The sequence below is a fragment of the Ranitomeya variabilis genome, chromosome 2 (genome assembly GCF_051348905.1).
Source record: "Ranitomeya variabilis isolate aRanVar5 chromosome 2, aRanVar5.hap1, whole genome shotgun sequence".
NCBI classification, from domain to species: Eukaryota; Metazoa; Chordata; class Amphibia; order Anura; family Dendrobatidae; genus Ranitomeya; species Ranitomeya variabilis.
In genome coordinates, this window is record NC_135233.1 from 615,343,571 (window position 1) to 615,369,780 (window position 26,210).

Here is a 26,210-nt window from a genome sequence, read left to right on the forward strand (position 1 = left end):
CACCTCCAGGCTGTGTAAGGGCTATTTGACCAAGAAGGAGAGTGATGGGGTGCTACGCCAGATGACCTGGCCTCCACAGTCACCAGACCTGAACCCAATCGAGATGGTTTGGGGTGAGCTGGACCGCAGAGTGAAGGCAAAAGGGCCAACAAGTGCTAAGCATCTCTGGGAACTCCTTCAAGATTGTTGGAAGACCATTCCCGGTGACTACCTCTTGAAGCTCATCAAGAGAATGCCAAGAGTGTGCAAAGCAGTCATCAAAGCAAAAGGTGGCTACTTTGAAGAACCTAGAATATAAGACATATTTTCAGTTGTTTCACACTTTTTTGGTAAGTATATAATTCCACATGTGTTAATTCATAGTTTTGATGCCTTCAGTGTGATTGTACAATTTTCATAGTCATGAAATTACAGAAAAATATTTAAATGGGAAGGTGTGTCCAAACTTTTGGTCTGTACTGTGTGTGTATATATATATATATATATATATATATATATATATATATATATATATATATATATATATATATATACACACATACACACGGTACATACACATATATATATATATATATATATATATATATATGTATATATATATATATATAAAAATCTGTCCAAAGATAGCCCACCTGTATATGGAGCACTCGTTATGTATTGTTATTCATGGACCTAGGACCACCAGACCACCACAGATTCATGTGAACATTAACTCATAATGAGGGACTGCAGGGAAGTTTTAACCTTTTAAGGCCGCATGTAACGATAATGACAGAGTCGCATACAACCAAAAGTCCACGAGGGGCCGAGACTGATTGGATAAGAGATCTCTGGAGTTACAGTGTTTCACTGACAAGTTCAAGTCTGAGTCCACAATGGAGAAAAGAGACCAAAAGAGACCAGATAATCACAGCCCGATACAGAGGCAGCGACGAGGACGAGCCGGGATCACATCGTGAAAAAACATCACAATCACCAACCACAGCAGGCATCAATGTGTGACCAGAGGACGTCGCTGCGGAGCCCAACACCAAATACTGAGGATCAGTAATGTGACTGCACCAGCAGAATAGTGAGGGCAGCTCTGGAGTATAATACAGGATGTAACTCAGGATCAGTAATGTAATGTATGTACACAGTGACTGCACCAGCAGAATAGTGAGTGCAGCTCTGGGGTATAATACAGGATGTAACTCAGGATCAGTAATGTAATGTATGTACACAGTGACTGCACCAGCAGAATAATGAGTGCAGCTCTGGAGTATAATACAGGATGTAACTCAGGATCAGTAATGTAATATATGTACACAGTAACTGGACCAGCAGAATAGTGAGTGCAGCTCTGGAGTATAATACAGGATGTAACTCAAGATCAGTAATGTAATGCATGTACACAGTGACTGCACCCGCAGAATAGTGAGTGCAGCTCTGGGGTATAATACAGGATGTAACTCAGGATCAGTAATGTAATGCATGTACACAGTGACTGCACCAGCAGAATAGTGAGTGCAGCTCTGGGGTATAATACAGGATGTAACTCAGGATCAATAATGTAATGTATGTACACAGTGACTGCACCAGCAGAATAGTGAGTGCAGCTCTGGGGTATAATACAGGATGTAACTCAGGATCAGTAATGTAATGTATGTACACAGTGACTGCACCAGCAGAATAGTGAGTGCAGCTCTGGGGTATAATACAGGGTATAACTCAGGATCAGTAATGTAATGTATGTACACAGTGACTGCACCAGGAGAATAGTGAGTGCAGCTCTGGAGTATAATACAGGAGGTAACTCAGGATCAGTAATGTAATGTATGTACACAGTGACTGCACCAGCAGAATAGTGAGTGCAGCTCTGGAGTATAATACAGGATGTAACTCAGGATCAGTAATGTAATGTATGTACACAGTGACTGCACCAGCAGAATAGTGAGTGCAGCTCTGGGGTATAACACAGGATGTAATGTATGCACACAGTGACTGCACTTTTTATATAGCTTCATTATATAAATACACAATATAACATTTCAGACTTGTACTTACTTATGATTGAATATTTACTCTTTTGCTTCAAACATAGTGTACAATGAAAAAAGTATCAGCTATTTCTCCCATTTCTATCCTAACCTGATAGAATAAGACGATTCACCCACCTGAAACATGACGGTGAAAAATACCACCACGATTGTTGTTGCTACGAAATAGTCTTTGGCTTTCACTTTCCTCCCATCTAGCAAAATGACCAGAGCGAAAGCGACGGCCCCCCGCAGACCCCCGTACGACATCACCACCTGGTCTATCCTGTCCAGCGGGAGGAGTCGGAAGCGGTTTAATACGCAAGTCTGCAGCACCACTCCTGCAACACAAACGTGGCCTTTAATAAATCAGATTTGTCATCTTTGGGAAAATGTTTCCAGGTGTTGTGGGCGATCTGCCGGCCGGCTCCTCCATATCAGAGCTCGCTGATCAGCTCCTGTAGGCTCCGGAGGCAGACGGACACCTGCACTGCACACACACATTCACCTATTTCTGCTACAGAGGGAAAAAAATGCAAAAACTCACCAACGGCCCTGAACACAAAGATGAAGAGGAGCGTGGACAGGACCAGCGCTGTGTCCCACGTCCACTTAGATGTGTCCACTGCCGAAATTCCCAGGAAGATGAAGATGATGGTCTCGGAGCTGCTGGCCAATGTCTTCATCGTGTACTTGACGGTGGTCCTGGATTTGTTGGAGATGTTGGCTTCCACATATTTTTTGCAGCATAAGCCACAAAATGTCACCCTGTGCATAGGACAAAAAGTAGTCCTGCATTAAACCTGTAAAAAACATAGCCTTTATAATGCAACAAGAAGTGGTTAAAAAACCTGAAGTGGAACTACAAATCCCAGCAGTGTCAGTGATAAAAAAAACATATCCAAAGAGAAAAACACAAATTACACTGTGCACTGTACCAACACTAAACTGCCACGAGATGGAGCTCAAACCTTACAATTTTCTAAAAGATCCAATTTTTTAAAAACACTAAAATTGGACATTTTACTAGGAAATTTCTATAAAAAAGGAGAAACTGATCGGATGCCTGGCAAATTGTAATCAGCATATGATAAGAGTGTATGGAAACATTCATATACACAGCCTGTTCTGGTTGTTACACAGCAAGAGCGTTTGTTACAATGTTTCTTTTTTGAGATTTCCAGAAAGTTTCATTATCCATTGATGAAGCGTTAATTCTAGAAGTGATGGTCAGTATCAGGGCGAGCAGGGTGGCGGAGTGTGAGCCGGGCGGAGTGTGTGGGCACCGGCGTCTGTCACTTGCAGGTCGCCGGTGAGTCACGAAGGAGCTTTCTTCTTCCCTTGTTCTTCACACATCCTCATGACTCAGCTCCTCTTATATAGGGCAGTGAGGAAACAAACAGAAGCGGGGGCTGCAGGAGGATGCGGCCCCCCATACCTGGCTCTGCCGCAGTGATGCAGCATCTTCATCCTCGCAGTGTCCCCTGCCCGCTCCGCGCATTACTGGGCACCTTCCTCTCCGGGCAGCGGTGATCACGACGTGACGGGTTAGAAGATCAATTATTACATCTGAATTATACTTATTCCATGCATCACGGCCCTGGTGTAAGACATGGCGGCTCCCGGCCATCTCCCCGTCACAGAGCCACACACTGACCCACGGCTTCCACTCATTAGCCACACCAACACTGCCAGTCACAGTGCCACACCAACACTGCCAGTCACAGTGCCCCACCAACACCGCCAGTCACAGTGCCCACCAACACTGCCAGTCAAAGTGCCCCACCAACGCTGCCAGTCACAGTGCCCCACCAACGCTGCCAGTCTCACTGCCCCACCAACGCTGCCAGTCACAGCCCCACCAACACTGCCAGTCACAATGCCCACCAACACTGCCAGTCACAGTGCCCCACCAACACTGCCAGTCACAGTGCCCACCAACACTGCCAGTCACAGTGCCACACCAACACTGCCAGTCACAGTGCCCACCAACACTACCAGTCACAGTGCACAAATTAAGAAGAAAATCAAGGTGCTGATAAAAAAACCATTTAGGGCAGAGCTCGGGATAAAGCACTCACGCCAATATGGAGGAGAGCGACACCATCTCCGCGGTCAGGTGGGCCAGGTACACAATCAGGAAGATGAACAGAGGCTCGATGATCCGGACACGTTTCGTAAAGCGGGTGATGAGGGCGAGCAAGAAGGCAAACACTAAGCCGACAGCTGTGCCTCCGAGGCTGACAACAAAGAAGGAGCCTGTGGGGGAATGAGAGAAATGGGTGAGATATAAGGGCGATAAAGGGCGATAAGGGAGACAAAGGGCGATAAGGGAGACAAAGGGCGATAACGGAGGCAAAAGGAGCTAAGGGAGGCAAAGGGTGATAAGGGAGGCAAAGGGTGATAAGGGATGCAAAGGGCGATAAGGGAGACAAAGGGCGATAAGGGAGGCAAAGGGCAATAAGGGAGGCTAAGGGCGCAAAGGGCGATAAGGGAGGCAAAGGGCGAAAAAGGGAGGCAAAGGGCGCTGAGGGAGGCAAAGGGAGATAAGGGAGGCAAAGGGTGATAAGGGTGGCAAAGGGCGATAAGGGTGGCAAAGGGCGCTGAGGGGCGCAAAGGGAGGCAAAGGACGCAAAGGGGCGCAAAGGGAGGCAAAAGGCGCTAAGGGAGGCTAAGGGCAATAAGGGAGGCTAAGGGCAATAAGGGAGGCAAAGGGCGCAAAGGGAGGCTAAGGGCGCAAAGGGAGGCTAAGGGCGCAAAGGGAGGCAAAAGGCGATAAGGGAGGCAAAGGGCGATAAGGGAGGCAAAGGTAGATAAGGGAGGCAAAGGTAGATAAGGGAGGCAAAGGTAGATAAGGGAGGCAAAGGGCAAAAAGGGAGGCAAAGGGAGATAAGGGAGGCAAAGGGTGATAAGGGAGGCAAAGAGCGATAAGGGAGGCAAAAGGCGATAAGGGAGGCAAAAGGCGATAAGGGAGGCAAAAGGCGATAAGGGAGGCAAAGGGCGATGAGGGAGGCAAAGGGAGGTAAGGGAGGCAAAGTGCGATAAGGGAAGCAAAGGGCAATAAGGGAGGCAAAGGGCAAAAAGGGAGGCTAAGGGCGATAAGGGAGGCAAAAGGCACTAAGGGAGGCAAAGGGCGATAAGGGAGGCAAAGGGCGATAAGGGAGGCAAAGGGAGATAAGGGAGGCAAAGGGCAATAAGGGAGGCAAAAGGCAAAAAGGGAGGCAAAGGGCGATAAGGGAGGCAAAGGGAGAAAAGGGAGGCAAAGGGTGCTAAGGGAGGCAAAGGGCGATAAGGGATGCAAAGGGTGGCAAAGGGCGATAAGGGAGGCAAAGGGCAGCAAAGGGTGATAAGGGAGGCAAAGGTAGATAAGGGAGACAAAGAGCGATAAGGGAGGCAAAGGGCGACAAGGGAGGCAAAGGGTGAAAAGGGAGGCAAAGGGCGATAAGGAAGGCAAAGGGCGATAAGGAAGGCAAAGGGCGATAAGGAAGGCAAAGGGCGTTAAAGAAGGCAAAGGGCGATAAGGAAGGCAAAGGGCAATAAGGGAGGCAAAGGGCAATAAGGGAGGCAAAGGGCAATAAGGGAGGCAAGGGGCGATAAGGGAGGCAAAGGGCGATAAGGGAGGCAAAGGGCGATAAGGGAGGCAAAGGGAGATAAGGGAGGCAAAGTGCGATAAGGGAGGCAAAGTGCGATAAGGGAGGCAAAGGGCAATTAGGGAGGCAAAGGGCAATAAGGAAGGCAAAGGGCAATAAGGGAGGCAAAAGGCGCTAAGGGAGGCAAAGGGCGATAAGGGAGGCAAAGGGAGATATAGGATGCAAAAGGCGATAAGGGAGGCAAAGGGCGGCAAAGGGTGATAAGGGAGGCAAAGGTAGATAAGGGAGACAAAGAGCGATAAGGGAGGCAAAGGGAGATAAGGGAGGCAAAGGGCGCTAAGAGAGGCAAAGGGTAATAAGGGAGGCAAACGGCGATAAGGGAGGCAAACGGCGATAAGGGAGGCAAAGGGCGCTAAGGGAGGCAAAGGGCGCTAAGGGAGGCAAAGGGACCCCTGGACACAAGATCATTCCTGGCTGAGGCTCATGGACTCTGGTGTAAAAGTTACTGCTCTCCCCACACTGATCTGTCAATCTTCATGTATAGCAGCAGTGGGGAACCTCAGGCCCATAGGCCGTAAACGACCTCTTCTCCGGCCCCTGGGCTGCTTCCCAGGGACGGTAGTGCTTGGACTGGTGAGCTGTGATATCACTTATTGTGAAATTTGGATTCTGTGTTATTTACTGTATATAGAGTTGTTATCAGTCATTGTACAGGAGGAGGAGGTGAGCTGTGACATCATCTATTGTGAATGGTGGATCCTGTGTTATCTACTGTATATAGAGGTGTTATCAGTCATTGTACAGGAGGAGGTGAGCTGTGACATCACTTATTGTGAATGGTGGATGCTGTGTTATCTGCTATATATAGAGGTGTTATCAGTCATTGTACAGGAGGAGGAGGTGAGCTGTGACATCTATTGTGAATGGTGGATCCTGTGTTATCTACTGTATATAGAGGTGTTATCAGTCATTGTACAGGAGGAGGAGGTGAGCTGTGACATCACCTATTGTGAATGGTGGATTCAGCGTTATCTACTGTATGTAGAGGTGTTATCAGACATTGTACAGGAGGAGGAGGCGAGCTGTGACATCACCTATTGTGAAAGACCATGCAGGCACCATAGTGAAAAGCTCATGTGGAAGCAAAAAATGCAATCAGTGATATCATTTTGTACATTTATCCACAATAAATACATGAAAATATGTCTGGGACGTTGGTGGAAGCGGAAGAGACAATTTCTGTCGCCTTCTTCCATGACATGGGGGTGCACATACTTGTCGTGCAGTGTGAATCACACCCAGCTCCTCTGCTATAACCTTCATCACTACAAGGGCCGAAGCAGAATCTGAGGTGCCAGATGGACCCCAGCGCCTCTGGCGAGTACTCACCCACGCCTCTCACGTAATCTGCGGCCTGGACGTTCCTCGGTCCCATCTCAACAAAGGAATTAAACACTTTGTACAAAACCTGCAAAAAAAAAAAGCACAAAAACGACGTGAGTCATAATGTACGACATCTGTAAAAGTATGGTCCGAGCCGCCACAGCTAAAGGGGGGACCAAAGACCCCGGGTGTTACACGAGGGTCAGGTCAGCCATTGTTCCCTGATATAAGAGGGTTATGAAATCACAATGAAATAACAAGTCATCCATGTGGCGGGGATGGAGGTCTGAACGGGAGCCGGCGATGTCAGTGTGGTTATCGATCAGGATTCCTATTGTTCATGTACCTGCATGGGGCCACAGGGTTCACTTATTAAATGTCTTATTATCCGGAGTCACAAAAGCGCTTTTATCCCCTGAGCTCCCAGACGAGCAGTGCCCGGTGTTGGCGTCCGATAACAGGTCACATGAAGATCAGTCCTGCTGGGTTTTATGTATCGTTATTGTATCAGCAAACAGAGGAAAAATGTAACAAAGAATCTTCTGAATATAAAGCCCCTCTATAGTAAGGCACAATTAGAGGAGGTGATAATCGGCAAAGGATCGTTAATAAAGATGCTCGTTACTGATTACACAGGTCGCATGCGTAAAATTGTTTGAAAAGTAAGAAGTGATTTTTATACTTTCGATCACTGAACTCAGTACAAATATTAAAAAAATGTCATCCCATACAGCTTGGACAGATGAAAGATCTACCAAAAGAAATAGAGACAGGTACCTTTGTACCAAGTTTCAGGGACTGTCCGAAGCAAAAGTGAAGGAACGCATTTATGTGGGTCTGGATATTCGGAAACTCATGAAGGACGACGTGTTCGAAACAAAAATCAAAGCTGTTGAGAAAACGGTTTGGGTTTCTTTTACAGAAATTGTGAAGAAATTTCTAGGTAACAACAAAGATCCAAAAAGGTAAGTCCATCTTGGAGAACATGCTGAAAAGTTACAAAGAGCCCTGGGTTGTCTGATGAATTTGACGTTACGTTTCCATTTGGAGTATTTTCCTGAAAACCTTGGTGTGGTTATCGAAGAGCAAGGAGAAAGATTTCACCAGGATATCAAGGAGATGGAATGAGGATACCAAGTTACATGGAACGTGAACACGAGAGGAAACTACTTCACAGAGAAGATCCGCAGGCCTTCTATAAGAGAAAAGAGATCAAGAAGCTTTGAAGAGAAAAGGAAAAAGGCAAAAGAGTTTCCAATAAAGTTGCAGAATGAATGTTCAATAGATTATTGAGTTTTTGGCTACAATAACAAATGTTTCTTGTTCATCTGGCTTGTATGCAATTTCACGCACGTTGTGTGCAAAATCCATAAGTGATGGTTAAAAATAGAAGTGTTTCTTTATATCGGGGCATAAAAAAAAAAAAGGATCAGTCATTGGATTTGAAATAAACTTTAATAAAACCAAATTTTGCAGTTTGCATACCTGTGTAATCGGCCTCACATGGCGAAGAAGCAAAATGCTCGATCATCTGCTGTTCAGATAATTTGTGCCGACGTTAAACTCCTCATTATCGGCAGCATGTTGCCCCGGATGAAGCATGAATGATCGTTCTGTTCCCGTCAGCATTCGTCCAGGTCAGAATGAGCGCCCGATCGACTTCTATATCAATGACTGATGCAAATCGGCCAAAAATCAAATATGACGCACTAAAGATTGACGTGTTTTATGGAGAGAATGCAGAAAATCTACTATAGGAGATGTAGGGATTCGCGCTCTCAGGGAGCGTTCACACAGGCAATGTGGTTTAGGCCAAACGTGAAGGTTTCTTTCTTTCTGTCACACTCGTGCCCAGACTGGTTGGCGTGGGCGTGCGGGGGGGTGGCCCCACTGGACCACAGACCAAACTTCCCTGGAAGGGGCGTAACCAAGTAGCTTCCTAGGTGTTCGCTGGAGCCTCTGATGGTGAGGTCAGACTTGTGCAATAGGAAGCTACCAGGTACCACTCCAGGGTGGAGTCTGGCTGTGGCTGCTGATCCCACCGGGGAACGGAACATAGACAGGAAAGCGGGCACGGCTGGCTCTCTGGTAGGCAGGCAGGCACGGCTGGCTCTCTGGCAGGACAGGCGGACAAGACTGGAACACTGGAAGAACCGGTAGGGACCGGTCTGCAGGCAGGCATGTAAAACAGGTAAGAACCTGTTCAGACAGGAGGACTTAATAATAGGTAGATAAAGACCGCAAGAGCGGATGCAGAGTGAAAGCACAGGAGCTAGAGCCAAGAACAGAAACGCAGGAGGGGAAGCCAAGTGCAGAAACGCAGGAGGCGGATCCAAGAGCTGGAGGCGGAGCCAAGTGCAGAAATGCAGGAGGCGGAGCCAAGTGCAGAAACGCAGGAGGCAGAGCCAAGTGCAGAAATGCAGGAGGCAGAGCCAAGTGCAGAAACGCAGGAGGCAGAGCCAAGAGCGACAGAAGTAGAACCGCAAGGAGCGGAGCCAGGTAGAACCGCAAGGAGCGGAGCCAGGTAGAACCGCAAGGAGCGGAGCCGCAGAGCGAGAGCTGAGCGGAGCCACAGAGCAGGGCCACAGAGTGCAGAGCAAAGTCAGAGTACAGAGCAAAGCTACAGAGAGCAGAGCTGAGAGCAAAACCACAGAGTGCGGAGCTGAGAGCAGAGCAAAGTCAGAGTGCAGAGCAAGACTCAGAGTGCAGAGCCGAGAGCAAAACCACAGAGTGCAGAGCAAGGTCACAGAATGCAGAGCAAGGAGCAAAGCAAGGTTGCAGAGAGCGGAGCCGAAAGCAGAGTAAAGCAAGACACAGAGGGCAGAGTAGGGCAAAGCAAGACACAGAGTACGCACAACAGGGAAAGGAAACCAAGACAGGGATATAAACGGACATAGGAGCAAGACTAGGCTAAGACAAACTCAGGAACCGGACAAGACACAAAGACATGGACGCAAGCCAGGGTACGACGCCCCTCTGGGTGGCAGACATAGTCCAGGGTACAAAGCCCCGCTGGGTGGCTACACAAGGACATAGACCAGGGTACTAAGCCCCTCTGGGTGGCTACACAGGACACAGAGTAAGCGAGACAGGGCCTGGCACCTCAGCAGCAAAGAACTGGCTGAGGGAGTAAGTTGCACAGGCCCCCACCAATGGGTGGGGATGTCTTAAATACAGGAAGCCTCATGGCGATTGGCCAGGGACACCTTAGCAAGGTGCACACAGTCGCACCCCTATGCACACAGACAGAGCATGCACAGAGCAAACAGCAGACATGAGGCACACAGCATGGAGCTGGCAGCAGAGAGAAGTCACAACAAGGCCCAGAGAAGTAAGTGAGTTTGAGTGTAATGCAGGTGGGGGATGGGAGGCCATGCAGTGATGCCAGCAGAGTTGTTACATTTTCATAAAACTCCAAGGGAATCAAAACCGAAAACAAAACAATCTCTTCTAGGCACAAAGGGATCACAGCTAATAAACAGCCAATTCAACAGATATATGTCATTGCGGACTCACCCCACAGATTACTTCATACACAGAAGAGGCCGATCCCCCCCAGTCACGGTGTCACCTTCAGCCCGAGCTCCAACAGCTTCCATCGTCAAACAAGAGTGTTCAATCCCAGGCACAGTTCACACTGATCAGGCTGCAGCTTCCACAGGGTTGTCTGCAGCTCCAGCACACAGACTGCTCAGCTTTCCTAACTGACCCACAGCACATCCCTCTCTCAGCTACAGCTCACATTTTGGCTGGTCACTCACCAGCTCCAGCACACAGACTGCTCAGCTTTCCTCTAGCTGACCTCCAGCATGTCCCTCTCTCAGCTATAGCTCACATTTTGGCTGGTTACTCACCAGCTCCAGTACACAGACTGCTCAGCTTTCCTAGCTGACCCCTGGAACGTCCCTCTCTCAACTATAGCTCACATTCTGGCTGGTCAGTCACCAGCTCCAGCACACAGACTGCTCAGCTTTCCTAGCTGATCCGTACAGTCTCCATTCAAAGAGACACCAACACGTTTATTTCTGAGCTACAGCTCACATTTTGGCTGGTCACTCACCAGCAGCACATTCAAATCTGCTCCATCCAGTAGACTGACATATTTTGTGACCACAGGCCCTGGTTCTAGTAAAAAAGTCATGCAGATGCATCTAATCAAATCCAGCAGGGCTAGGACTAGACCCTGTCCTACCTGGCTCTGCTACATAGACTTTAGAGGTGTATGCCTATGTCGGGCATTACACGTTGATATGCAGATCCCACCTCATGCGTAAAGGTACCTTCACACTAAGCGACTTTACAACGATAACGATAGCGATCCGTGACGTTGCAGCGTCCTGGATAGCGATATCATTGTGTTTGACACGAAGCAGCGATCAGGATCCCGCTGTGAGATCGCTGGTCGTTGCTGAAAGTCCAGAACTTTATTTTGTCGCTGGATCTCCCGCTGACATCGCTGAATCGGTGTGTGTGACACCGATCCAGCGATGTCTTCACTGGTAACCCGGGTAAACATCGGGTTACTAAGCGCAGGGCCGCGCTTAGTAACCCGATGTTTACCCTGGTTACCATTGTAAAAGTAAAAAAAAAAAACACATACTCACATTCCGGTGCCCAGCGTCCGCTTCCCTGCACTCCTCCTGCATCCTGTGTAAGTGCCGGCCGTAAAGCAGAGCGGTGATGTCACCGCTGTGCTCTGTGGGAGATGCCGGAGATGTTCGGCGCTGACACAGGATGCAGGAGGAGTGCAGGGAAGCGGACGCCGGGCACCGGAATGTGAGTAACCCGATGTTTACCCTGGTTACCAGGGGACTTCGGCATCGTTGGTCGCTGGAGAGCCGTCTGTGTGACAGCTCTCCAGCGACCACACAACGACTAAACAGCGACGCTGCAGCGATCGGCATCGTTGTCTGTATCGCTGCAGCGTCGCTTAGTGTGAAGGTACCTTTAGTCTTTCCATTATCTCCTCCACAAGCGTGGCCCCCTCTCCATTCTCCAGGGTCCGGGTTTTGGGATAGAGATTTGCATTTATCAGACATTTATAGTTTATCCTGTTCATAGGCTATAAATAATCGTGTTAGGACTATGCGAAAAGCATTTTTTAATCTCTCACATCTGGGCAATAAATTACTGTTACAGGCCCAGAGCCTCAGGTCTTCACTGTGGCTCATTAGATTGTCAGCTCCTCAGCACACTCAGGGAGCCAAAGTTGCACCGTACCTTACATCTGTTGTAGATGAGAGCTACACACGACATGAGCGCTGATAGTTGCACTAGTTGGTTTTCAGCTCTTGCACCATCTGATCCTATAACGGTGCAGCCAAGACGATGTGACGGTACAAAGAGGTCGCTCGCAGCTGCTAAAGACGTGGCGAGGCAGCTGACACACCACTCTGTAAAATCCGAGATCACCATGTTGATCTATTTCTGCCAGTAATAGCCGGGGCTGATAGCGGAGTATCTAGACCGATATACCACTCAGGACTGCAGGAGAGCTGGGTGACGGCCAGTGACTACACCGTACCAGCACTGCTTGGTGCTCTCCCAGCTTTCCTAGAAGCAGATGAATGTAGCTCCGCACAGAGGTCCGGACATACCGTATTTTTCGGCATATAAGACGCACTTTTTCCCCCAAAAAATTGTGAGGAAAATGGGGGGTGCGTCTTATATTCGGAACGCAGGCTTACCGGCATTGTGGCGGCGACAGAGGTGCGGGGATGATGTGGCACGGTGAGCTGTATGGCGTGAGCAGGTCCCATCCATATTTGAGGTGAATCCGCGGCCCGGTATTGATGGAGAGCAGCAGCGCTGGTGAGTTACAGTATTTTCCGGTGGCGGCGGCCATTTTGCTGAGGCCGCGCGTGCGCAGATTCACTACTCTGCGTCCCAGGGCTTCAGGAAAATGGCCGCGGGAGGCCGCGCGTGCGCAGATGGAGATCGTGGCGGCCATTTTCCTGAAGCCCTGGGACGCAGAGTAGTGAATCTGCGCACGCGCGGCCTCAGCAAGATGGCCGCCGCCAACAGAAAATACCGTAACTCACCAGCGCTGCTGCTCTCCATCAATACCGGGCCGCAGATTCACCTCAAATATGGATGGGACCTGCTCACGCCATACAGCTCACCGTGCCACATCATGCCCGCACCTCTGTCGCCGCCACAATGCCGGTAAGCCCGCCGCCACCAGGAAAACCACCCAGCTCTGCTGCTCTCCTTCACTACTGCGGCGTCACCTCAAATGTGGAAGGGACCCTGGCCGCTGCCACCTGAGAAAGTGACCGCATGTCTGCCACCGCCACAGCAACCTCCCCATGGACACCAGGCCATGGCGTCGCCCACCTAAGCAGGATGGGACCCTGCTCAGGTGCACACCGTTCCGCCCACCGCACCTCAGCATCACCTCACCTCTGCCACCACCATGCCTCCTGTGACCCTGCTCTGCCACTGCCTGCCCTCAGGTAAGAGATCTTAAATTCGGACAATAAGACAGACCCCCATCTTATAAAAAAATCTTTTTTTCTGCATTTTCACCCCAAATTTGGGGTGCGTCTTATATTGCGGTGCGTCTTATATGCCGAAAAATACGGTAACGAGCTGTGTACATTACACATATCAGGAAAGCTGATATGAAGCCTGCAGAACTGTGAGTTCAGCTCTGGAGCATAATATAGAAGACTTTTAAACCTAGTTCAGCCATTTTTGCAAATTTACCATGACATCCTAATGTGTGAGGCACGTACCACAGTGACGGCGTCGTTGAGCAGCGATTCCCCGAATACTATGATAAACAGGGTCTCATTGACGTGAACTTCCTCAAACACGGCCAGAACGGCGACGGGGTCGACGGCTGAAATAAGGCTGCCGAAGAGCAGGAAGTCCATCAATCCAGCGTCCACCTGGGGGTCTGCAACAAAAGCAATATCATAGACACACATCACATACATTGTTTTTCAAGAACACACATAAAAACGAAGCAAAAAGATGCCAAAAACACACGTATTGTATGCAAAATTATTCCTAAGTGTGATATTTTGTAAACACTCGCTGTAAAGACGCTGCGGATTTTCTTCATACAACTCGAGGGCAAAAAAAAAAAAAAATTTACGTATCTGTCCCTTGTGAACGTATATGCCGCTGCTTTGACGGTCTGCTGGAATCCTGCTGCCACTAATAAAGAGCAACTAATCATACAACCATGAATTAATTGGCAGCGATCAATACTTATTGACCATTGTCTTCCTTAATCACTTCCAGGCCACATGGGGATGAGGTCCAGAATAAATCATCCTGACGCTAAGGATGAGGTAGTTGCAGGAACACGTGACTGTCCCATTCACATAAATGCGTCTTGCAGGCGGGAATCCATGCATCTGCTGCAGGACTCCCCGTATTCTTCTCCTGATAAATGTCTGACATGCATGTCGATTTCTGATCCTTTGTTCTCCTTACGTGATCACGTGTCCTAGGTGCGCACTGCGATGCAAAAGTGCAGACGATGCATCCAGACTTGTCCTAACGACACACGATCCTGCATGAGTGGAGCACGTGATGGCGATAATCATCCGACCCCCAGGAGTCTGGAGCGTGTCAGGAGGACAACCTCCGAGCTCTGCATTATTGATGTATGTATATAACACCAACAATGTGTCTCTATGAATTATTAACTCTACTCCGAGAGCTTACATGTGCAGAGTAACGAGGGCCAGGAACCACTGATAAATAAATAGAGGAGTACACAGCTCGCCAGGGATCAAATTCACCAATGCCAATTATTTACACAAGTGGTCGTTTGCTACAACTGGAACAGTCCCCTTAGAATTATGCCTCATTCACATGTCCAATATTTTCTTTTTTGCAGATAGATCATGTGCCCATTATAGTCTATGGGCCTTAGTCACATGCCCATAGACCGTTTCGCAGAACAAACTTACACAGGGGGTCCGTAATGTAATTGCACACAGACGCCATTAATGAGGCATCTGATTGAGGTTCATCAAAATCACAGATGTGCGTAGTCAGTATGTCAGTGGTAACCTTAAATTAAAGGGGTTTTCTGTCCTCCAGCTGCAATTTGCTTGTTAAAAAAAACGGAGTTTTTTTTCCACTTTCCCCGCGTCCAGTTCTGAGTCGCTGCTGTCCTGGTGCGTCTTATTGTCTAACAGTGAGTTTAGCGGCTCTGCGTGAGTAGATAGCACGAGGCGCTCAGAGTCGCTGAGCTCGGTTATTGGCTGCAGCACTGTCAACGTGAAATCAGCTCTACAGTTAATACCAGACATAGGGAGAAATGGTCCCGGGGAGGGTGTGTAAAGCACAGTTTTCTTTTTAAAACAAACTACAACCAAAGAAAATGGAAAACCCCTTTAAGAAAAATGTTCTAAGTTTCAATCAGCAATATTCATTCCTTCATTCATTTTCAGACCCCCTGAAATGCAGCCTGATTAAAGTTTCAGATTTTTTTGTGTGGGAAGGTCTCTCCCACTAATATAGGCTGGATGTGAGGTCTGTGTGTCTCTCCCAGTAATATAGGCTGGATGTGAGATCTGTGTGTCTCTACCAGTAATATAGGCTGGATGTGAGGTCTGCGTGTCTCTCCCAGTAATATAGGCTGGATGTGAGATCTGTGTGTCTCTGCCAGTAATATAGGCTGGATGTAAGGTCTGTGTGTCTCACCCAGTAATATAGGCTGGATGTGAGATATGTGTGTGTCTCCCAGTAATATAGGCTGGATGTGAGATCTGTGTGTCTCTCCCAGTAATATAGGCTGGATGTGAGATCTGTGTGTGTCTCCCAGTAATATAGGCTAGATGTGAGATCTGTGTGTCTCTCCCAGTAATATAGGCTGGATGTGAGGCCTGTGTGTCTCTTCCAGTAATATAAGCTCGATGTGAGATCTATGTGTCTCTCCCAGTAATACAGGCTGGATGTAAGGTATGTGTGTCTCTCCCAGTAATATAGGCTGGATGTGAGGTCTGTGTGTCTCTCCCAGTAATATAGGCTGGATGTGAGGTCTGTGTGTCTCTCAGTAATATAGGCTGGATGTGACTTCTGTATGTCTCTCACATTAATATAGGCCAGGTGTAAGCTCCGTGTATCTCTCACAGTAATATAGGCTGGATGTGAGGTCTGTGTGTCTCTCACATTAATATAGGCTGGATGTGAGGTCTGTATGTCTCTCACATTAATATAGGCCAGATGTAAGCTCTGTGTTCTCTCACAGTAATATACGCTGGCTGTGAGGTCTGTGTGTGTCTCCCAATAATATACAAATAACAAAATACTGACTGGCACATCCAAGCTAGTGTGAATAGGTGCAAACTAGGAGCAGCTACCTCCATATACAATATACAAGAAAAAGGTTGCACTCTATTGTGACATCAATGTGAAATATATGAAATATGAATAGCAATACGGCTTCTGAATACAAGAAAAAAATGAGACTTTGTACATAATTTGGCTAAGTCATGCCTGTCCATCAACCAACGTCAAGGTGGTCTCAAAAACTGATGGGTCCCTATCAATGTGAATATCTCACTGACTTGGCCAAATTATGTGCAAAACTTCTCTTTTTTTCTAGTATTCAGAAGCCATATTGCTATTCATATTTTCCGATATTTCACAATAGCAGATAGAAGGAAACATGAATATTGACAGCGCTGCTGTAGAAATCACAATCCCAGTATATGAATAAAGAAATTGGTATTTTATTCACTATTCTCTTAACGCGTTTCAAAGTTCACATAACTTCCTCCTCCGGAGAAAAGACCCTATTTTGCACTTTTCCTCTCCTAGAGTTTTCAGTGCTTTAGATATTTCACTTTCACATGCTTTAGCACAATAGAGTGCAACTTTTTATTTGTACATCTCCCAGTAATATAGGCTGGATGTGAGATCTGTGTGTCTCTCCCAGTAATTATAGGCTGGATGTGAGGTCTGTGTGTCTCTCCCAATAATAAAGGCTGGATGTGTGATATGTGTCTCTCCCAGTAATATAGGCTGGATGTGAGATCTGTGTGTCTCTCAGTAATATAGGCTGGATGTGAGGTCTGTGTGTCTCTCCCAGTAATATATGCTGGATGTGAGGTCTGTGTGTCTCTCCCAGTAATATAGGCTGGAAGTGAGGTCTGTGTGTCTCTCTCAGTAATATAGGCTGGATGTGTGGTCTGTGTCTATCCCAATAATATAGGCTGGATGTGTGGTATGTGTCTCTCCCAGTAATATAGGCTGGATGTGAGCTCTGTGTGTCTCTACCAGTAATGCAGGCTGGATGTGAGCTCTGTGTGTCTCTCCCAGTAATGCAGGCTGGAAGTGAGGTCTGTGTGTCTCTCCCAGTAATATAGACTGGATGTGAGGTCTGTGTGTCTCTCCCAGTAATATAGGCTGGATGTGAGATCTGTGTGTCTCTCCCAGTAATATATAAGGCTAGATGTGAGCTCTGTGCGTCTCCCAGTAATATAGGCTGGATGAAAGCTCTATGTGTCTCTCCCAGTAACACAAGCGGGGAGAACAGGAACGTTCAGAAATGAAGGGCCCCAATTTCGGTAAGAGGTGCCATGCTTGGTGGCCCATCCCTGTATATCAATAGCCATTATCAAACGTTACTATCTCTCCACTGATAATTTACATCCTGTTGAGGGAACTTAACTAATATTTGCAGCTCATTTTTACTATTATATATATCTTTTAGGATAACAGATCTTTGGACTTACCCATGAGCCCCAATAGCTTGACGCCCCATAGGGCTACTCCAGTGGCAAAGGAATTCCAAACTGTGCCAACCACAGCATACATGAGAATTGCACCAATATTGTCGAAAAATAGGCGACTCGGCATGAAATATCCAGAGTCCAAGACTATTGGCGGGAGAAGAAAGAGGAAGAACATACTGGGCTCTAGCTGGAACTCAGCCCTCTGGGCTATGGCCAAGACAATCCCTCCAAGGGCCAGTCCTAGGATGATCAGCAGACAGCTCTCCGGCACGACGGTGGTCACCTTCCTGGACAAGTGGAACACTGCAAAGTAATGAAGATACATGGATGAGGACCTCGCACACTTATAGCCAAGGACTTCTAAAAATGTCCTTTATTTTTGTAGAATAAAATAGGGTCCTACAGTATAGGCCGAGGATGCTAATAAAACTGGCAATGCTCGGAGGTGAAAAAGTGTCTTTTTTTCAACATGGTTGATTGTAAGAACCTTCGAGAACAGACAAGTGTTCTCATGACTGCAGGTTCATACCACAATATGGCTCCCTCCATCAAGTGCACTTGAAACACTACTTATTGGAACAGCCCTCAAGAAGCTTGCAATGGTCAAGCCCTCAAATTAATTAGCAACCCTGAATATTAATTACCGGAGTGTTAACCACCAGGCTGACATGTTCCCAGTGTGCTAATTACACGCTCCTAAAATAAGACACAGTTTCCTTAGTTACTGAAGACACTACTGAAATTGAGGATAAGAAACAGAGAATCATCTTCCTACAGAAGACAAGCCCCTTCTAATACGAGAAAAGAGCGGCGCCTTATACCAATGCTATGTCGCATTTATAGGAACAGACACCACCCTCCAAACCGGGGGAGGTGTTTAACCAATGCATAATAGCATAAAAAGTTAGGGAACTTTGTAAGTCATTTCATTAGAGGATTTGTCTTCAACCCTTTCAATGTGCTGTAGTTATACAGCCGCCTTCCCCGATGTGCTGTAGTTATACAGCACCCTCCCCGATGTGCAGTAGTTATACAGCGACTCTCCCTGATGTGCTGTAGTTATACAGCGTAGCTCCCCGATGTGCTGTAGCTATACAGCGTAGCTCCACGGTGTGCTGTAGTTATACAGCGTAGCTCCCCGATGTGCTGTAGTTATACAGCGTAGCTCCCCGATGTGCTGTAGTTATACAGCGGCTCTCCCTGAAGCGCTGTAGTTATACAACGTAGCTCCCCGATGTGCTGTGGTTATACAGCGTAGCTCCCCGATGTGCTGTGGTTATACAGCGTAGCTCCCCGATGTGCTGTAGTTATACAGCCTAGAAATATCAAGACATTTGGGATTCTAACCTTACCGTTTCCATAGCAACACTGATTCCTTGATATATACATATATATAGATAAATTAAAAGTGTGCTGCATTTTAGTAGAACAAAGCTATGACATAAGCTTCATCTATCACTTACTAAGTGATAGATGAAGCTTATGTCATAGCTTTGTTCTACTAAAATGCAGCACACTTTTGATTTATCTATATATATATCCAGAAATCAGTGTTGCTGTAGTTATACAGCGTAGCTCCCCAACGTGCAGTAGTTATACAGCGGCCATCCTAGATGTGCTGTTGTTATACAGTGCCCGCCCCGATGTGCTGTAGTTATACAGCGTCGCTCCCCGATGTGCAGTAGTTATTCAGCGCCCTCGCCGATGTGCTGTAGTTATACAGCGTATGTCAGGACTCTGAACATTTTTTACCTTTTGTGCATTACTGCCCTTTTCCAAGATGGCGTCTTTGGTCTCATGTGCACTGTGTCTTCCTGCTATAAAACTCCACCCCAGCCTTCAGTCTGTGCTAGAGTATTCTGCCTTGCATCCAGCTCCTGACCTCTGATCACTCCCTGGCTATATAACTGCTCCTGTGAACCTGTGTGGTGATCCTGCTACTCTGCTCTGAGTTCCTGCTGCATACACCAGTTTCCAGTAATCCTCCTTCATCTGCTGCTCCTGTTTACTTCCATCTCATTTGCTGGACATGTAAGCTGTTTCTGCTCTGCAAAAACCTGAGACTATTAACCAGGCCTCCCTGGTTGAGCTAAGATATGATTTGAACTGCCTTATAAGCTTATCTATCTGTGTTTGGACTATGACAAGGATTTATTCGTGTCAAGTATCCTCATGAATAATTGTGCTTCATAGACTTTCTGCGTGATTGCATTTTCCTCTGAAGTTTCCTATAGACTGCTAAGCTGCGTTTATTATTTGCACCAAGTGTTGTGGACTTGAGTTTCTCTCTGCACCTGTTTGAATCACCGTGTGATAATATAGACTTTACCACTTATAAAACTGTGTCCTGTAGTTGTCTTGTTCCACGCAAAGAGTCTCCTGAGTTATCTCCTATAATTATTACATGCAGTTATACAGCAGTCCTTCCCGATGTGCTGTAGTTATACAGCAGCCTTCCCGATGTGCTGTAGTTATACAGCAGCCTTCCCGATGTGCTGTAGTTATACAGCGGTCTCCGCGATGTGCTTTAGTTATACAGCGGCCTCCCTGATATGCTGTAGTTATACAGAGGCCTCCCTCATATGCTGTAGTTATACAGCGGCCTCCCCGATGTGCTGTAGTTATACAGCAGCCTCCCTGATGTGCTGTAGTCATACAGCTGTCCCTCCTGATGTGCAGTAGTTATACAGCGCCCTCCCCGATGTGCAGCAGTTATACAGCGGCTCTCCCCGATGTGCTGTAGTTATTCAGTTGTCCTCCCTGATGTGCAAAAGTTATACAGTGGCCTCCCCGATGTGCTGTAGATATGCAGCGGCCCTCCCCGGTGTGCTGAAATTATTCAGCTGTCCTCCCTGATGTGCTGTAGTTATACAGCGGCCTCCCTGATGTGCAGTAGTTATACAGCGGCCTCCCTGCTGTAGTTATACAACGGCCAGCTCAGTCAGCCTCATATGGTGTAAATTAACACAGTAGTAATATATGTTATGTAATGATCCAGTAGCCCAGCACACGGTGTAATTTCCCTCAGGCAGAATCGCTGATGTCTGCAAGACTCACAGGAAGAAAAAGAAGGCGATGCAAGAAATGTAGGATGAGCCAAAATACCAGGACAGCAGACGGGAGCTGAATAGGGACCAGGAGCCAAGTTAGTTTAAAGGGAACTCGTCAACGGGATTTTACTATGAATCAAGTAATAGAAATCAGGCTAAAAGCCACATACAAATAAGTTGGGAAATGCACTGTGGGTGGTGTGTCAAGTACTCGGCGCACTGCCACACCCCCAATACACGTCCAACCTAATCTGCATGTGGCTTCAAAGCTTCATTTTACCGTCACAAAAAAAAAATTCTACAAGGTGGATATCACGTCTTATTGTATTAGGACCTATGAAGCCATAAAATCTAGTTTCAGTAGTAAAATGGCTGTGATGGGTTCATTTCAAAGAAAAAGAGGAGAAAAAATGAGAACACCTACATTGCAAGACAAACAAACTTACTGCACTGTTCTAAAAGCAATCGCAATGTACAGGATAAGGACCCTGACACTTAGGATACAGGACAATGACTCTGACACTCGGGATACAGGATAATGACACTGACACTCGGGGTACAGGTAAGGACCCTGACACTCAGGATACAGGATAATGACGCTGACACTCGGGGTACAGGACAATGATGCTGACACTCGGGGTACAGGATAATGACGCTGACACTGGGGGTACAGGATAATGACACTGACACTCGGGGTACAGGACAATGACGCCGACACTCGGGGCACGGGACAATGACGCCGACACTCGGGGCACGGGATAATGACGCTGACACTCGGAGTACAGGATAAGGACCGTGACACTCAGGGTACAGGATACTGATGCTGACACTCGGGGTACAGGATAATGACGCTGACACTGGGGGTACAGGATAATGATGCTGACACTCGGGGCATGGGACAATGACGCCGATACTCGGGGCACGGGACAATGACGCCGACACTCGGGGCACGGGACAATGACGCCGACACTCGAGGCACGGGATAATGACGCTGACAATCAGAGTACAGGATAGGCTACGTTCACATTTGCGTTGTTGGGCGCAGCGTCGCCGACGGATACCGACACATGAGTCATGCGCCCCTATCTTTAACATGAGGGGCGAATGGGCATGCGCCGATATGCGTTGTCTAGCGTTGTCTGACGCATGGGTCATTTGGGCGCAACAGTCCGGGCGCAGCCGACGCTACATGGTGCAGTTTTTCTGCGGCCAAAATTCATGTAAACGTTGAACGCATGCGTCAAAAAACGCTGCGTTGTGTATGCGTTTTGCGTTGCGTCGGCGACGCTGCGCCCAACAACGCAAATGTGAACGTTACCATAATGATGCTGACAATTGGGGAATGGGATAAGGATGCTGACACTTGGGGCACAGGATAATGACGCCGACACTCGGAGCACAGGATAATGACGCCGACACTCGGAGCACAGGATAATGACGCCGACACTCGGGGCACGGGATAATGACACCGACACTCGGGGCACGAGATAATGATGCCGACACTCGGGGTACAGGATAATGACGCAGACACTTGGGGTACAGGATAATGACGCAGACACTCGGGGTACAGATTTATGACGCTGACACTCGGAGTACGGGATAATGACGCCGACACTTGGGGAACGGGATAATGACGATGACACTCGGGGTACAGGATAAGGACGCTTACGCTAGGGGTACGGGATACTGATAATGTCACTCGAAGTACGGGATAATGATAATGTCACTCGGGGGGAGCACACACCACATACACTTCCATGGATTCTATTCAGCATCTTTCTTGCTGCACTGTGTGATTCCCAGTAATTTCGGTGACATTACTCCCCTTCCCCCACGCATGGCTTTTTATCCAGTTCAGTTATTAACCCCACTCAGGCTCACATCCCACCTCACTGGTGCAAACTCCCACTCTGAGTCCCCTCAAACTTCTCTACAGTCACTTAGCGATCGCAGCTGATTTACTTAATAGAAGCAATAAATAGTCCTGCAGCTCGCTGAGCTCCATGGAAACACTCGCGGCACAAGGACATCGCAGATATTTATGACAAGCGCACACGGTAACCGAGGTGTGCCTGATACTGTATCTTAGGGGATACAATGTAACTGATGCAGAACAGGAAATCCTCGACGTTCACAAGATCTCTTCTTGCTGTCAGTGAATAAGAAGTCTTAGGATGAAAAGCGACTGTGCTATTTATTACATGTCAGTTTTTGTTGCAATTTTGCCAAAATCTCCTTTGCATTTTGCAGATATTGAGATCAGAAATTGACATGACGTGCGAGATATTTAGAATGTCAATTCTTCCTGTGGATTTGCAAGGATTTCACCCACTACAGTGGAGGGTCGGGACACCCCCTTACACATTATTCTGTAAGCTGATCCCGCCGATATCAGTGGGTTTAGTTGACTTTCCATAAAAGAGGTTTTTCTGCATTAGTCGCCATCCCCAGGTCCAGGTCTGAGGCTGCTCCTCTTCCCCAGTGTCTGTTATTATTGTCAGCAGCGCTGCAGTCAATCACTGAGCTCGGCGGCTCTGCTGTCTACTCAGGAAGTGCTGCTGAGCTCAGGTATCAGCTGCGGGGCGGTCATCATGACATCTGTGCTGCAGACCAGGACAGACACCGGGAACAGCGGTGGCAACACAGTGATGGACCCGGGTAGGGTGAGTAAGGCGTCATTATTTATTATTGTTTTTTAACACACTGAATCTGGGGGAAGCGGTTTTCTGAAAGTCTAGAGAATCCTCTATGGTTGATATAGAATTTTTAGGTTGGTCCTTCACTCGATTTCTCACATCTTGATAGTTTGCTGCAATGTGTCAGTCCAGATTAGGGTTGAGCGACTTTTACTTTTTTAGGGTCGAGTCATGTTTCGCAAAACCCGACTTTTTGAAAAGTCGAGTCGGGCGAAATCGGCCGATTACTGCGAAAAGTCGAGGATCGGCCGGAACACGAAACCCTATGCACGTCAATGGGGATTATTTTTATTTTTTTTTCCTCTCTCTCTCTCTCTCTCCGTCCCAGCATAGAAAATCTCGTGTTACACATTGCAAATCCCTACTGCGCACAAGCGATAAAATGATGATAGCCGTGCACGCCCCCTAACCCCTATGTCATCACTCTGCCCACACTCCTTCATTGGCTGAAAAAATGGCGCTAAACGCGTCATACGAAACGCGACTTTGGCGCCAAAATCACGTACCGCATGGCCGACCCCACACAGGGATCGGGTCAGGTTTCATGAGACGCCGACTTTGCCAAAAGTCGGCGACTTATGAAAATGAACGATCCGTTTCGCTCAACCCTAGTCCAGATGAATATTGTAATGGTCAGGACAGCTTTCATGTGGATGGGATGGAAAGGCGGTATGGTGCCATGTGCTGGGGGCGAGAAGCCATTTACTGGGGTCAGCGTTCCAGGCAGGATGCAGATTACAACAGCCACAGAGGCGGAAGGTGACATGAAGGAGAAATAACACTGCAGGTGATCACAGTGAGAGGGATGAATGCAGCTGGGGAGGGATAAAGGGATTTATAACTATAGGTCATTAGACTGACAGTGCTGCTGAGAATGGGAGGATTATATAGCCGCAGTCTGCAAGGGGCATGAGTGATCCGACAGGACGTGCACCCTGATATCGATGAATGACAGGCTGCTTTACATCTGCATGCTGAGAGGAGCAAATGGGAATTGTAAACACTGTGTGAGCAGAAAAAAACAAAGATTCCTCCAGAACTGCAAGATCTCATTGTGACAGGATCACTGGCACAGTTTACGAGGGGAGATATGTGTCACTGCGCATGTTGGCGGCAGTGGTATGAAACCAGGATATTCTCCATCCAGCACACTAAGTGTTGGGAAGGTCAAAGAAAGCTCCATACATGGGCTGGTTTTATGGTGTGTGTGTGTGTGTGTGTGTGTGTGTGTGTGTGTGCGTGCGTGCGTGCGTGCGTGCGTGCGTGCGTGCGTGCGTGCGTGTGTGTGTGTTATACACCATATCTCCTCCTGCAGAGCGGACAGGGCATGTGTGTAAACAGGACCTGTGATGAGGTCACGGTCAGGTGATCATCACATGGTCTGGGTTGAAAAGCCTGTCTGGAGAGTCAGTGGGGTGTGTGTCTTGGGAGAGGAGGAACTCCCACGAGCTCCAAGGAGGAGTGGGGGACATTACCAGGAGTCTGGAGAAAGGACACTTACACTTTATTTGTTTTTGTTTTCCATCAAGCCAGGAAGGCTCTGCTTTTGTTTTCTAACCCTGCCTTGGTGGATGCCGAGTTTAATAAACCAGCAGGTGTTTTCACTACATATAGGGGTGGCATACCATAGTTACAACTTGTGTAGGCACACAGGGGTCCAAGATGTAAGGGAGAGCTCTACCACCCCCAAACACGCAAGCAGCTTCTGCTACAGACACATTATTGGGCTGCTAAGTGCCCATATACTGTTCTTGCACAGGTGCCCTCTTCTGTCTTTGTCCATATATATATATATATATATATATATATATATATATATATATATATATATATATATATATATATATATATATATATATATATACATATATATGTTTTTGGGAATTGCAGTATCAGATAAGGGAGCACACTGCGGTATCAGATAAGGTGGCACAGTGCAGGGTTACATAAGTGGGCACGGTGCAGGGTTACATAAGTAGGCACAGTGCAGAATTAGATAAGGGGGCACATTGCAGGGTCAGATAAGGGGGCACAGTGCAGCGACAGATAAGGGGGGCACGGTGCAAAGCCAGATAAGGTCGCACAGTGCAGGGCCAGATAAGGGGGCACAGTGCAGGGCCAGATAAGGGGGCACAGTGCAGGGCCAGATAAGGGGGCACAGTGCAGAATTAGATAAGGGGGCACAGTGCAGGGCCAGATAAGGGGGCAGGCACAGTGCAGGGTGAGATAAGGGGTACAGTGCAGCGATAGATAAGGGGGCACAGTGCAGGGTCAGATAAGCGGGCACAGTGCAGGACCAGATAAGGGGGTACAGTGCAGGGATAGGTAAGGGGGCACAGTGCAGGGTCAGATAAGGTAGTACAGTGCAGGACCAGATAAGGGGGTAAAGTGCAGGGATAGATAAGGGGGCACAGCGCAGGGCCAGATAAGGTCAGACAGTACAGAGCCAGATAAGGGGGTACATTGCAGGGTCAGATAAGGGGGGCACAGTGCAGGGTCAGATAAGGGGGGCACAGTGCAGGGTCAGATAAGGGGGGCACAGTGCAGGGTCAGATAAGGGGGCACAGTGCAGAGTTAGATAAGGGGGCACAGTGCAGGGTCAGATAAGGGGGCACAGTCCAGGGCCAGGTAAGGTCGCACAGTGCAGGGCCAGATAAGGAGGTAAAGTGCAGGGATAGATAAGGGAGCACAGTGCAGGGTCAAGGGGGCAGGCACAGTGCAGGGTCAAGGGGGCAGGCACAGTGCAGGGTCAAGGGGGCAGACACAGTGC

At 47.9% G+C, this 26,210-nt stretch overlaps 1 protein-coding gene across 4 annotated transcripts in view; it reads right to left on the minus strand.

Annotated features, from left to right (window-relative positions):
* Positions 1-26,210, minus strand: part of SLC9A5 (solute carrier family 9 member A5) — a 54,107-nt gene that overhangs the window by 27,320 nt on the left and 577 nt on the right. For 2 of the 4 annotated variants that reach the window (XM_077288767.1, XM_077288766.1), the window contains exons 2-7: positions 17,695-17,997; positions 13,729-13,892; positions 6,998-7,076; positions 4,100-4,277; positions 2,566-2,786; positions 2,157-2,359 (exon numbers count right to left, since the gene is read on the minus strand). In XM_077288767.1, coding sequence (XP_077144882.1) covers positions 2,157-2,359; positions 2,566-2,786; positions 4,100-4,277; positions 6,998-7,076; positions 13,729-13,892; positions 17,695-17,997 — 1,148 coding nt within the window. Of the gene's footprint in view, positions 1-2,156; positions 2,360-2,565; positions 2,787-4,099; positions 4,278-6,997; positions 7,077-7,337; positions 7,779-13,728; positions 13,893-17,694; positions 17,998-26,210 lie in introns of those variants that run through there. The other 2 variants (XM_077288768.1, XM_077288769.1) reach the window with 2 other exon arrangements.